Source organism: Pezoporus flaviventris, unplaced genomic scaffold (assembly GCF_033815535.1).
Source record: "Pezoporus flaviventris isolate CSIRO_AGI_PZ_B2104156 unplaced genomic scaffold, CSIRO_AGI_Pfla_v1 ptg000015l, whole genome shotgun sequence".
NCBI lineage: Eukaryota > Metazoa > Chordata > Aves > Psittaciformes > Psittacidae > Pezoporus > Pezoporus flaviventris.
Genome location: NW_026892563.1, coordinates 33,608,999 through 33,622,192, shown reverse-complemented (window position 1 = coordinate 33,622,192; position 13,194 = coordinate 33,608,999). Strand labels below are relative to the sequence as shown.

General features: G+C 37.5%; 1 protein-coding gene across 1 annotated transcript in view; it reads right to left on the bottom strand.

The window, feature by feature from the left end:
• Nucleotides 1–13,194, bottom strand: part of ROBO1 (roundabout guidance receptor 1) — a 707,499-nt gene that overhangs the window by 22,674 nt on the left and 671,631 nt on the right. The window contains exons 21-24 of the mRNA XM_061453972.1: nt 10,858–10,884; nt 8,165–8,207; nt 4,656–4,810; nt 892–1,227 (exon numbers count right to left, since the gene is read on the bottom strand). Coding sequence (XP_061309956.1) covers nt 892–1,227; nt 4,656–4,810; nt 8,165–8,207; nt 10,858–10,884 — 561 coding nt within the window. The remainder of the gene's footprint in view (nt 1–891; nt 1,228–4,655; nt 4,811–8,164; nt 8,208–10,857; nt 10,885–13,194) is intronic.

Sequence of the window (13,194 nt, the reverse complement as noted above, 5' to 3'; positions counted from 1 at the left end):
CTTATCACTATGCCATCACCTGAGTTACAACAATCCATGCAAAAAGTTCCAAGTTAGAATGGGTCCAGTTCCTAGGGATACTGTTTTGCAAATCAGGTTATTAAAAGAGGTTGCATGGTAGCCTGGAGGACTGGCAAGAAATCACATACCTATTTCTTCCAACTCCCACACATTATATTAAAGAAACATGCCCTCAAGCCCACAAAAGTACATTCTGATGTTTCCCGTTAACACTGAAATCAATTTATTTTTAGCTTCTGGATTCACAGACTTCAGATATGGTAACAAAGGAATTTAGTTTCCAAAACTGTGTGCGGAAGCATTGCCTCTCAATATGTGAATCGAAGGCTTGCTAGGAACAAGTATAAAATGAATTCGATCACTCCATTTGTGTCCCCAGTGTACAACACAATACAATTTTACAGAGTTTGATATGCAAAATTTCATTCGTTTACATGAACATGTAGATTTAATTAGTCTCCATCCACGACTGGGAAGAATGGGTTGACCTATTTAAAATTTAAGGTAGAGTATAATGTGACGACCATGCATCTGGCTTATGAATAAAATATCTGGCCTCTGTCCTAACCAATCCCTTAACTACTATTAAATTTAAATTAATCTCAAATCCACTGGAAATGTATTTTGTTTAACTAATTTCTAAAGATGCAGCTTTTTATTTTTTATAATAAATTCAGTATCTGAAGGCTATTGTGGTGCTAATTAACTCTGTGACAGTGCTAACTGTGTATTTCTAAACCTAAAGAGGGAGTAGTCTAAAAGCACCACTGAAGTCTGTAATTGCTGAACTTGAAAGCTTTAGGTCCCAGCACCAGAAGGTCAAAACTCCTCTGATACCTAAAGAGGAGAAACAAGCTAAAAGCTCTTCACCTTTGTTTAATTTGTTTTGCTCCATAATGTTGTACTGTATGGGTGCAACCTCTTGCTTTTGCTGAACAGAGGGTTTCCAGTGTTTCTCATTCGTATCCCCGCTGCCATTGTTAACATTATTGCTGATATTTGACTGGATGAGTTGAGTGGTGGCATAAGGAGTGGGCTGCCCAGGCTGGCTGACAAATCTTCCGTCCTTTAGATTTGGACTATTGAAGGTTTTCATCTCATTGATTTTGTTGCTGAGGTCCACGTCACCATAAACAGTTGACTCAGGCAACATCAGGTTTGTTTGCTTGTTGTCCAGCTGATTGTTGTAATTTGCTATACAATCGGCTAACCACAGAGGAAAGAAAAAAGAAAAGGTCATTCTGTTCGCTTACACTATACTTTCAATGAAATTCCCTTTAAAAATCTCTTAGTGTGCAACTGTATGGCAAATCTTTTAGTGTGGAACTATATGGCTTGCATCCACGAAGCAGAGATACTATAATTAATTGAATATTTTACAGACTATTATTTACCTTACAAGCTACTGCTGCAAAAGTGGTGTTCACTGTTTTGATTCACTGCAAACTCAGACCTTCTGAATTGTATCTACAATGACTTACCTTGCTAGGCTTTTTCTACAGTGGCCATGTAACATTCACATTTTTAGACACTATTCTCTAGCAGTATAAGGTATCCAATCAATAACTGGTTAAAATAATTTGCATTGAAAAGAAAAATCAAACAAAACTTAAGAGTTGGAATAACTGAAAATGTCATGTCATGTCATCTCAACAGCATTTAGACTCTCTTATACTCATAAGAAACAGAGATACAACAATATTTACTGTATTTTTTATAAAACCATTTTATAAAACAGACTAAAAAATGATCACACATGAGAGAATTAAAGAGAAACAGTACAATGTAAAAGGTATTTCAGTACCCAGCAGCAAGTCTTTATTTGATCATCGTTTCCTTGTACAATCATATATTTTGGTTTGAAACAGAAAGACAGGAAAGCAATCTGGTAATTTTGCTAGTTTTCAGTTCCTTTGGATATTGCAAAATAAGTAATACCACAGTAATATAATTGTCCTGTATGTTAAATATATATCACATAGACAGTGTGAATTCCTTCTTCTAACAATTACTCCACCATGAGATCACCACTTACTCCACAGAGTAAATTAGACATGTACTGATGCTCTGGTCATTATTGTGTGAACCAGTATATGCCTGCCTTCTGTGTTCTTTTGCCTTTGCATGACAGCAGCTCCACACACTTTCCTCTCCGTATCCAGTCCACTGGAAGAATACTGAATGGAGTAACACAGTCTGCAGGTCGGCAGTTAGAAGACTTGGTGAAACTAGCATTCAACGATCGCTGACCAAAAATTCTCGTTTGCTAACTGATTAATGCATCAACAATTACATAACAATTACCAGGAATACAGTTTTCCTCTTTTAAAAGATGTGGTACCTATGCTAATTGGTACCTATTGATTCAAAACCTGAAGTCCATTACCTGTGGCCACAATAAATTTACTAGAGAGGATGCCAAGTAAAGCTAAGTACAGAATTCAGGATTTGACCATCATACTAAATGAAGTAACTACTAAATATATAGAGGATGACAAATTTAAAAAAAATTCCTAATACATGCACCTTTTTTGAGAAATATTTCCTGAAAAAGAGAGATAAAATACTACTTGACGAAGAAAATCACTGATCCACATTTTCAGTGATTAAGGAACAGTATCAGAACACGTCACATACAGTTTATCATTGCCCCCCAGCTTGTGTTTTTTGAAGGTTTTACTGTTTGATATATTTTTCTTTCTTATGTGAGCTGCTATTTATTGCTTCTGCTATTTACTGCTTTACAGTCTTCAACTTCTTGATTTCTACTTTTTATATGTTTTTTTCATTTCTGCTTTTTCTTTTGAAAACTGAAACCACACTAGTCTTTCCTCCTTTCCAAGTTTATTGTTTTATATTGGGTGATTATGCATCCAGCATATTCTTCCTTCCTAATACCTCGTACTTTGCCATAATATCCTTGCAGGGTCACTTATGAAATGAATTTTTACCTCCTTCCATTTTCAGCTACATATGATTTGTGTGTAGCACAATATAATCGATACAATATATGTAATAGGTATATTTTCTTACAAAGACACATTAGAATTCCTCAAAGTACTTAAGCAAAACTGGTTTACCTATCTAACAGTAGATTTATTCTGTTAGATTTTTTTATAACATCTACTTTTAGAACAAGCCGTTCCTACTCTGTAGACTTGGAAGAAAATACTATACTTAAAGGAACAGTTATTTAGCACACTTGCAGCTCTATCTATCTATCTATCTATCTATCTATCTATCTATCTATCTATCTATCTATCTATCTACCTATCTATCCAACTGCTGCTTCAGAGCATAAGTCAAGCCCAAGCTGATAAAATTAAGAATATTTGCCAGATTTTCCAGGACAGAAGAGAGCACTATGAGCATCTTGTCTGACCCTCAAGCTCATTAGCTCTACTTGAAAGGAAGGAATCACTTTGCAACACAACCAAGCTTAACATAAAAGCTAAACTGAGAAAGGATCCACAGCACCTCATGACAAGGTGTTATAATAGTTTACAACCCTCAAAAATGTGCATTCTCTTCCTTTTCTGAATTTGTTAACTTTCAGTTACTAGAACTTGGTATGTCTGTACTTGTCACGATAAAGTATCTCTGCATCAGGAATCTTTTTACATAGGTACTTGTGGAAATGATATCCTCAGGCAGAGTAAGATACAAGTCTAACGTTAAAATATCTCACCTTCCTCTGAGGCACTTGGCACTGGTCACTGCAAGAGAGCATTACTGCAGATGAATTACCATTACCACCATCTATGAATTATCAACCATTATGGCTGGCTTCACATTCATTACAGGAAGTAATGGTGTTTAGCCCTTGTGCAACTTCACTGTAAGTAATCATACTCCCTCTCTGAAACACTGGGAAATGCTACTAGGTGCTGGGAGTGAAAAAGACTCATTTTCATTCCTCACCAGTAATGCAAACCAGATTAAAACTAAAAGAACCTAACATCCATTTAAAACAAAATGTGCAACAATTAGCACTTCCAGATATGTATCTACAGCTGTGCTCCCACGGAACTCATGAGGTTTTCTTCAAGAGCACTCCTGCCCAAGCTCCTGGGAAACTACCACAAAACCTAACATTTCATAATTGCTTTTAGAGTGTGAACTTTTTTATCCACATGCCCTAAACAGAAAACCAGCTATTCATTTTTGTAGGGAATGGCACCCCCAGGGAAGTACTGAATGTGCCAAAGTTGACTGCAAGTACTGGAGCAATGTTTCACTTCATGCTTCCAATCACACCCAAACCAGAAGGAAAATCTCACTAGTGTCTTTTTGGCATTTCTCCTCCTCTATTCAAGTAACATAGATGTACAGAACAACCTAAAAATTACCTTAGCTGCTCTTTTTCAGATGCTGAAACATATCAGTTCAGTGTGACTTTTGGTAACATTGAACTCTGCAGGGGATCTTCAGCACACAGCTTGCTATAACTATCCAGAGGGGACCGAAAAAAAGATATCAAAAAGGGGACCAAAAGCATCACCATAACATAGAGGAGCAACTATATTAAGCCTAAATGCATCGTAAATAAAACCCCAAACAAACCTGTACACTCTCTCATATATTAGATGTACTCTGTAAAGAGGATTCCTTAGCAAGGTAGAAACATATCTAACCTGGTCGACTGTACGTCGTAAGGTTGCTATCACTGTTTCCGTTGCCAGAGGTGCAGCAGTTGATGGAGCAGTCATTGTGATTGTTCCCTGTGTTAGGCCAAGTATCTGCTAGCCATGGCTGAGTGGCTGGTTCACTGATGTTTAGGAGTCCTGGCCTTTAAAAACAAAGGTTGGTCATTTCAAAACTTAAACAAAGCATTTCCACATTGCAATTATATTCTTCTCAAAAGATTAGATATGAGAAAATAATATCAAATATTTAAAGGCTTGAGCATTAGAAAATACAACTTAATTATTCAATGGGCCTCTGGTCTCCTGTATAAATTGTTCCTTGGTTAGACACTGAACAGCCAAGGCCAGCATCAATTCAGTTTGTGGAACTACACACACGCATTGCATTGGGTGCAACATTTATCTGTCCCTTTGTTTTGTGGGCTTTTTTGTGGGCAAGTTTAATTTCTCTACCCTTTCTCCTTTTCTTAAAGAAATGAAGGTTAAAAAGGGGAAATTGGCAAGTCAAACAGAACAGAAAATTCACACATGGAAGCAATATGGATATGTGAAAATAAGAGCCGAGTTTGGATACGAACACTCCCAAATTCCTATTGATTTATGAAGCCAAGTTCTCCTCACCGTCAGATAGTACTACAGCAGTGGATCAAAGGAACACTGTCTCTTTCATCATAGGATTTAACAGGCAACTTTCCATTCAAAATAGTGCAGAAACTAGTCTCCATAATATTAGAAGTGATGCTCTTCAAAAGTAAAATATGCTAATCCTCTTAAAGTTGAGAATACAAACTGCATGCATTTAGTTGTGGGCGATAGTCTGTCAGCACCCCAGGCTTAAGTCGTAGTCTTAGAGTGATATTTAAAAGAGCTATATGTATATATATTTCTTTACTGAATATATCATCTAAAAATTTAGCATAGGAGGTGATGGGGCTTGACTCACTGTCAGGCTAACAATCAGCCGTACACTAAACGAGCATTTTTTGTAAATCTGAAACAAATGCACAGCTATGTAGTTCTGCGAGCAGGCCAGCTGATTTGAAATACTCTCTGCTTTAACACTCTGTTCTTACAGTGAAACTACACGTCAAGGCATTTGGAAGAGACAAAGCCTTCCAGAACGTATCAGTACTTTCAAGACCTCTGAACTGGATTTTTGGATAGAGGGTTAAAGGTCTTTTGCTTCTAAAATTCATTTTTCATTTACACCTGCTGTCATGTAAGAGATGTGGTACGAGGTATATAGTAGACAAAAACTCTACTAACTGGAGCCATTTAGGTGAAACTTAGGCAAGAGATGTTTCCATTACAACTCCATAGCCTGGTAATAAGTAGGGGTCACCACTGCCAAAGATCTTTAACCTTTGCAGCAAATTCCTTGAATCTTTGAATTACTGTACAGGGTCTGGGGTAGGAGTGGACAGAGCAAGTGGCTGTGTGGGTGCTGGCTGGAGTCAATCCACCACAATACCCATTCCTTGAATCTTGTCTAGAAAAGGGATTACCACAGAATTGGGTATTTTTCTCAGCATCGCAGAAACGGGGATTATGTTGAAATATATCACTATGACATTCTGAATAATGCTTTAAGATGCTCACATAACTGCACCTGGCAAAAATGTTAAACCTCTCCAAAACATTGCAAATACAACGTAAGGAAGCAAAAACTTCAGGTTTGGAAATCAGAGGAAGGCTTCATATGTAAAAATAACATTATTTTCTTTATATTACAGAAGTATGTTTCATATGGTACAACATCATGCATCTTGTAAATGTTATATACGCAAATGGACAGAAAACGCATAGATGTTAAAACCTTGAATAAATTACATTGCTAGATTGTGGCCCTGATCCTTAAAACTAGGATAGTAAAAAATTATGCTGCTTCTTAAACAGGTGAAGTTTAGAATGGGTATAAGGAGGAAGTTTTTTACTGTGAGGGTGGTGAGGCACAGGAATGGGTTGCCCAGGGAAGTTGTGAATGGTACATACCTGGTGGTGCTCAAGGCCAGGTTGGACAGAGCTTTGGGTGACATGGTCTAGTGTGAGGTGTCCCTGCCCATGGCAGGGGGTTGGAACTAGATGATCTTAAGGCCCTTTCCAACCCAAACTATTCTATGATTCTGTGATTCTCTAGTAGCGTCAAACTGACTGTGTACGATGTAAACGCCTCAGGGTTCATTTCTGTCCTCTAAGTCTGTGTGAGTGTGCTTTGTCTAGCTTGCGCTATGGGAAGAGCAAGAAAGCACAGTGGCACAGAGAACACAAAGGACGTTAACTGCGTACCTTTTTGAACAACCTTCTCAGGGAAAGAGAGGGTTCATCTCTGTTCTCTCTCATTTTCTCACTGTCCTGGGGTGAAGGCAGCAACCCAGTGATTTACAGATTTTTCCATTCAACAATCACGTGGTAACTGTTCTAGAGGTTTTCCTCCATGGTTTTATGGCCATGACAACACAGCAGCATGCAGTTCTGGACAGAGATATCTGCAATTGCTCTTAACATGATAGGTTCAGCAGCATCAGGAGAGTCGCCTCGCCTCTGCACAGACTAGGAATGTTTAATTTTATGCCTACTCTTTACCACTACTGAATTTTTGTACAGTCTTGCACATTAGGAATCACAAGATGCCACCTGTGAAACAGCAACTGATACAGGAATTCATGGCCCAGCTGCTCTCTGAGATTTTATAGTTTATCTCAGTATCATGCCAAATCTTTAACTGAGATGCTTATAAAAAGGCATGTTTGAATGTGAACTACAAAAAACCCAAAAGGTGTGCCACTAAAGTGTCACTGCTCTGACCTGTGTTTTTGCTAAAACCTGAAGAAATTTCCACCTCTACACAGGAAAACTGAATTACTGTTTTGTCCACTCTTATTGAGCAATGACAAGCCAGTAAATATGTTTTAGTTAAATCCTCAATATGGAACGGGCTAGGTTCTGAAAGTGGGGGATTTTAATGAAAAACCCACCTGTTTCCTTCCATGCCCTATCTCTTGTGAGTGATGCTTTGCCTGTTTTACATCCACAGCAAGGCCTTTCCTTAAAAAGCCACCCTTTAAGCCGTTTATGTCTTCAGCAATTTTTTCCAGTAAACGTTTTCTTTCTTTGTAGTGTTTGGGAAGCAGCTATATTTCTTAATCCTCATAAATGCCAAGACTTAATTACTTTTATTCCCTTAATCAGCTGGTAAACCAGGTCTTTATTTTGAAGTTAAAGTGCTCCCTCTGCTGCTCATTCTTTGAGATGCAGTTTTTACAGGTTAATAAAGCTGAAAATACTACAACTCATTCTTCAGAAATCAGCCCAAAAATTCAAACCATATAACCTCCTTCTGAACAAAGAAGTATACGACCAAATTTATCAATTAATATAATAAATTAAAACATATCTCTGTAAGCGATTATTCTGCCATCACTTACAAGGACAATAGCACTCCTGACACCCTCTAGTTGCACACAATTTATAGCTTTAAAAATAAAGCACATAATTACCTGCCTCCACTGCTTACGGCCTCTCCTCCTCTCTGATACGTTACTGAAATAGTTAAAGATAAAAAAAGGGAAATAATTTAAAAAAACGTAGATTCCTTACATAAACCCCCAGACTCCTTAAATAGGAGTATTAGATTTGCCTTTGTTTCATTTTAGCTAACACAATAAATGTGCATTGTTTAGACATTAATTCTGAGTCTCATTCTGCAAGCTATTCCTTCAAATATGTGTTTACACATAGGACTAGTGTTGCTTGATAACTGCTAGTCTTAGTTTCAACAAAGTTATGCATTTCGGTTCTGTTCTGAATAACACGAACACACACATGTATCAGTTAAAGAAAGCAGGAAGCCATACATCAGGTTGAACTTATCCTTAACATAACTCTGCTGACTTCAGTAGAGTTACTCTGTGGAAGAATTTTGGTCATATATTTGTTTCATGAATGGCTAGATGTTAAAGCTTTCCTCTACCTTAATACTTCGGTAAGATTAAAGAGGTATCACGATTCTATAACAAGCCTTTCTTCCAATGGAAACAACTGCTCATTACAGCTGAACGTACTGCGAAAACACTTGCTCTTTCTGAATGCTACTCCATTACACTCGTGGAACAAACGCGCTCTAAAAGTCCACAGCAGCTTTACATTTTATAACATTTTACAATTGGATATAGAAATTATGCTTTTTAATATGAAAATTTAAATGAATAATCCTGGCAAAATACGTCTGGCATAAAGAGCACTTCCTAAATTAGAAGGAACAGTTTTGCTAGCATTTTAGAAGCATTAGATATTAACAAAGTGGACGTCCACATGCATTAATTTGTTGGTATGGAGTGCATATCCTTCACGGGAAGCATCATGGTTGAAAAGTTAGTTTTTAGGATGAAAACAAACACCCAAGAAACAGTGCCATAAATACTGCAGGTTTGCATTCAGTTTGGCAAAGAGTTAAGGAGATTGCCTCCCCTGCAAACGCTGATGGATTCTACACTTTCCAGCTAGGAATGTGCTGAAAAAAAGCAGCCAAATTCTGCTCTTTAGAAGAACTCCAAACTGGGAGTCTGCAAGAGAGAGATAAATGCTGGCAGTGATTACAATAACAGGATTAAACTGTAGGATGAATTGCTACAGGTAAGTCTTTTACTATAGGTAATGCTAAAGAAGAGGGTCTGGTTCCATTTAAAGTAAATGGAACTAATGACTGGGATACTGGATTGAAAAAGGATTTCCTGCCCCCCTTTCCATGTTTTACATGCTTCGTGTTTCCTCTAATTTTTTCTTTGAAAATCTCAGTGTTATTTATTTTGCAGCTCTGCTATATCTTAAGGAACCCTGACATTTTCTTTTAATGATGTTTTCTCAGAATCCATCTGAGAATATATGTCAGCTAACCTACCAACCTCTGCAGAATTTCCATAGTATGCTACTATTGTGACTGCAATAGGAGCCCCCTGTTAAGCCAACTGAAGTGACAGCTTAATAATAATAGTTTAAATTAGTCTCCACCATGGATCTCAAAGGACTTCACAAACACTAAGGGCCCCTCTGACTCATGCCAAACAGTAAGCAACTCCACCGAACGTAACAGGATGACTTTTGAAACAAGATACTATTCAATGGGATAAAAAGCGTGTGGATAAGAATCGAAGCCATTACTATTAGGTCTGTGTGTATGAATGCAGGCAGACACGAGATTGGGTCACCTGTGGTCCAACTTGGAAGGATGGAACTCTGCTGCACAGAGGTCAGGTCAGTGCACTGCTGATTTTGAGCATGCAGAGGAGGGGGCAGGAGGGTTTTACCCTGCCTGGATACGCCACCAAGTCTCATAGAACTCTTGTGAAAATAAGGGATTTAGAACAAAGGAGGAAAAAGCAACCTGTCCGTCCACTCAGGCTGTAGCTAAAAGTAATGCAGTATACTGGTGGGTACTGAACGTATTGAATTGTATCTATTGTAGAGTTAAAACCACTCAGCTGCTAGATCATGGGACTGACTGCAGGTCAGAGAACAGAAAGGCTCTCACAGATTTTGGTGGGCTGTGGCTCAGGTAATAATTTGTATATTCCCAAACAAAAAGAAACAAAATTATTTTAGACCCACCCTAAAAATGAAATGACCCCGTTTACATAGAACAGGATGATTATTTTATATTTTTATAACACAAATACAGTTTAATGTAGCCAGCAAAGGAATCTAACTGCTATAACGGTTTGATTCTCTGTATCTTCCAAAGCAGGCAACTCCTCGGGCTCTGGATCAATGCAGATTCACACAAAAGAAAGTAAATGTTTCCCCAAGTATAATCCCACTGAATCCCTTTCAAGTCAGCATCTGGGTTCTGCAGAGTCACTCTCCCTCCATCGGAAGCACCTTTTGCAGCAGTAGATGCAGAAGGCCATAGTACTCCATTGTAATATGCAAGAAGAGAGCCCAGGTTATGCAAACTGATGGGATCATGCTACAAAATGGCACGCTTGCATTAAATGGTATGCTACAAAATGGTACACACAGATGTCAGCTACAAAGCAATATACACTACTTAGAGAACAAAATAATGGTACCTGTCATTAATGAAACTGTTTAAAAACCCTTCAGAACAGCTGGGCTGGTTATGTCAGAAAAAGAAAACAGTACCACAAACACATGCTAAAGGAACAAAGAAGGGAGGAAAAGTGCAAATATATACCTGTTGGTGTGAAGGTAAAAGACGGGACTGAAAAATCAAAACAAAATACAAACTGGTTATTAAGCTGAAGAGAGAAAGGGAAACATACCACATTAGTATAAATCTAGCAGACAGCTGAACATAAAACAAATGTATATAACTAACCCAGTAGTTCAGTGACATTGGTACAGAAATAAAATGAAATTTGCAATTCAAAAAGAAGCCTGTTTTTGCAGGTATTATTCTGAACAAAAAAAAATAAGCTTGATATTCTACGGTACTCTTGAGGGGACTAGATTGTGGTTTAGCCTTTCAAATTCCCCTCAGTTTGGTATTATAAGCTGTTCTGAAAATCCTAGCACAAACAAGAACCCCACACTGTTAATCATTTTAGAATGCAGAATGACAAATTCCTTAACAAAGCCTTATCAAGGTCCTATTGAATCTTATCTGCAGTTCACTAAGCAAATGCTCATTACACTGAACTAATAGGCACACTTAAGTATTCAGTAAGGAAATAATAATTATATAAAGGAACAAAGAGAACTGCTGTTTTACTGTCTCTGAATCAAGAATGGCACCAACTCTCACTGCAATGAAGGCACTAAAATCTACTGCAGCAATTAGTTTTTGTTTTTATAGACAAGACTGTTAAATATTCTCTTTCTTAAATAATCAGAAAAAAAAAAAAAGGGAAAAGATCTCCCTAGATGTAACACCTTTCTACCTTTCAACCCTTGGCTTTAAGAGGGAAAGGTTAACAGTGGAACAATGACATTGCTTGACAATCTTCACTCTCACAGCTACTATAAATCCTCTTTGGATCAATAGGGTCTCTAATCCAAATACAGAGCACCAGCATTTGCTCTTCCTATTAGCACATGCTCCCCCTCCTGTTGACAAGACAGTATAGTTTTTCTACCACTGATAGGCAGAAAAAGGCTAACATTGCCCTTTTCGATCTCATGACATCCAAGTGAGATGTAAGAGAAACAATAAAATATTCACTAAAAGTAGCCTTGAGACAGAATTTGATCAGCAAACCTGGCACAGAAACAGTTCTGGCTAAGAAAATAACTGTTTCATTTAATTTTTACAACTCTGATGTTCTGGGGTAGTCCAGAGTGTGCTATAATTTAGGATATATGCTGTAGTTTTTCCTCCTCTTTTAGCAAGCCAATTTATTTCCAGGGATATGACGCTAAGCAAAAAAAGAAAAACCTCTGAGCATTTGCCCGTTTCAGGCTTCATTTGTAGCACAGCTCTTTATCTTGGGAATTCCATTGTATTTTCTTTGAGCTAGGCTCTTTCACACAGTCAAGTTTAATTTAGCTACATTCGAAAATGAAGAACCATAGTAACAAGCTTTCATTAAAATAGAAGGTGCATTTAAACCAGAGCTATTCAAAGGAGAATCAAGTGTCTCAAAATTAATTTGCAATCACAAGGACATGAAAAAAAAAAAAATCTTAAACTACTGTCTCATTACTCTTTTGTCACCTAAGTACTAAACCTAGTTTCGTTTCTTAAGGAATACAGGAGCAGATGAACAGAGGTTCAACTAAAAGACAGCTTTATTGCTACCGTACGGAAGAACAACTAAATTCTCAGAGCTTCTATTAATAAACTCTTTTGTGCGTGTAAGAGCGCTGTATGTATGTGTGGGAGTAGTGAAGTATTTTAACAGATGTCAGGCCTGAAGCTAAATATAAAAATAAGGAAATAAATGCAAGAGTGAAGAAAGTTTGGGCTTGCAATGATGACTTGATGCACTGCAGAGTGGCAAACTACTTTGCAATTTATATTTCGCTAAAGATGGATTTTCTTCTTGAAGAATACTTGATAATGGAGACACAGACCTTACTTTTCTGTGTATTTTCATTAAAATCCCCAACAAATGACACAGAAGATATTTTTACAGATACTGAAAAACACAGCTGTTTTGAACAATAGCTGATGTCATTAAAGTAACCATTTTTAAGGACAAATTGTATGCCTTTTGCTTAATCATAGGTACTGCTGAAAGCATAGCAATGTTAGTTTGATAGAATTGTAGAAAGGCGGTATGGCAGCATGCTATTAGTGAAACAAAACAGCACAGGCCAATGCAGCAGTTTTTTCTATCTAAGAAATGCTAGAAGAACAAAACCAAAGGCAAAATTCATCCCTGATTTCTGTGGTTACGACTTTGCTACAACCACTGTGCCTAAAGTCTACTGCCAGCATGGACACTATAATAGCACAGAGGGCACTTACACTTTGTAACAGTCCAGAACTATTTCCATGTTTCCACTCCCTCACTTGCTATTTTTAGCACTGCTTCATTTTCATAGCAACACACTGCTAATGTTTAAAAAC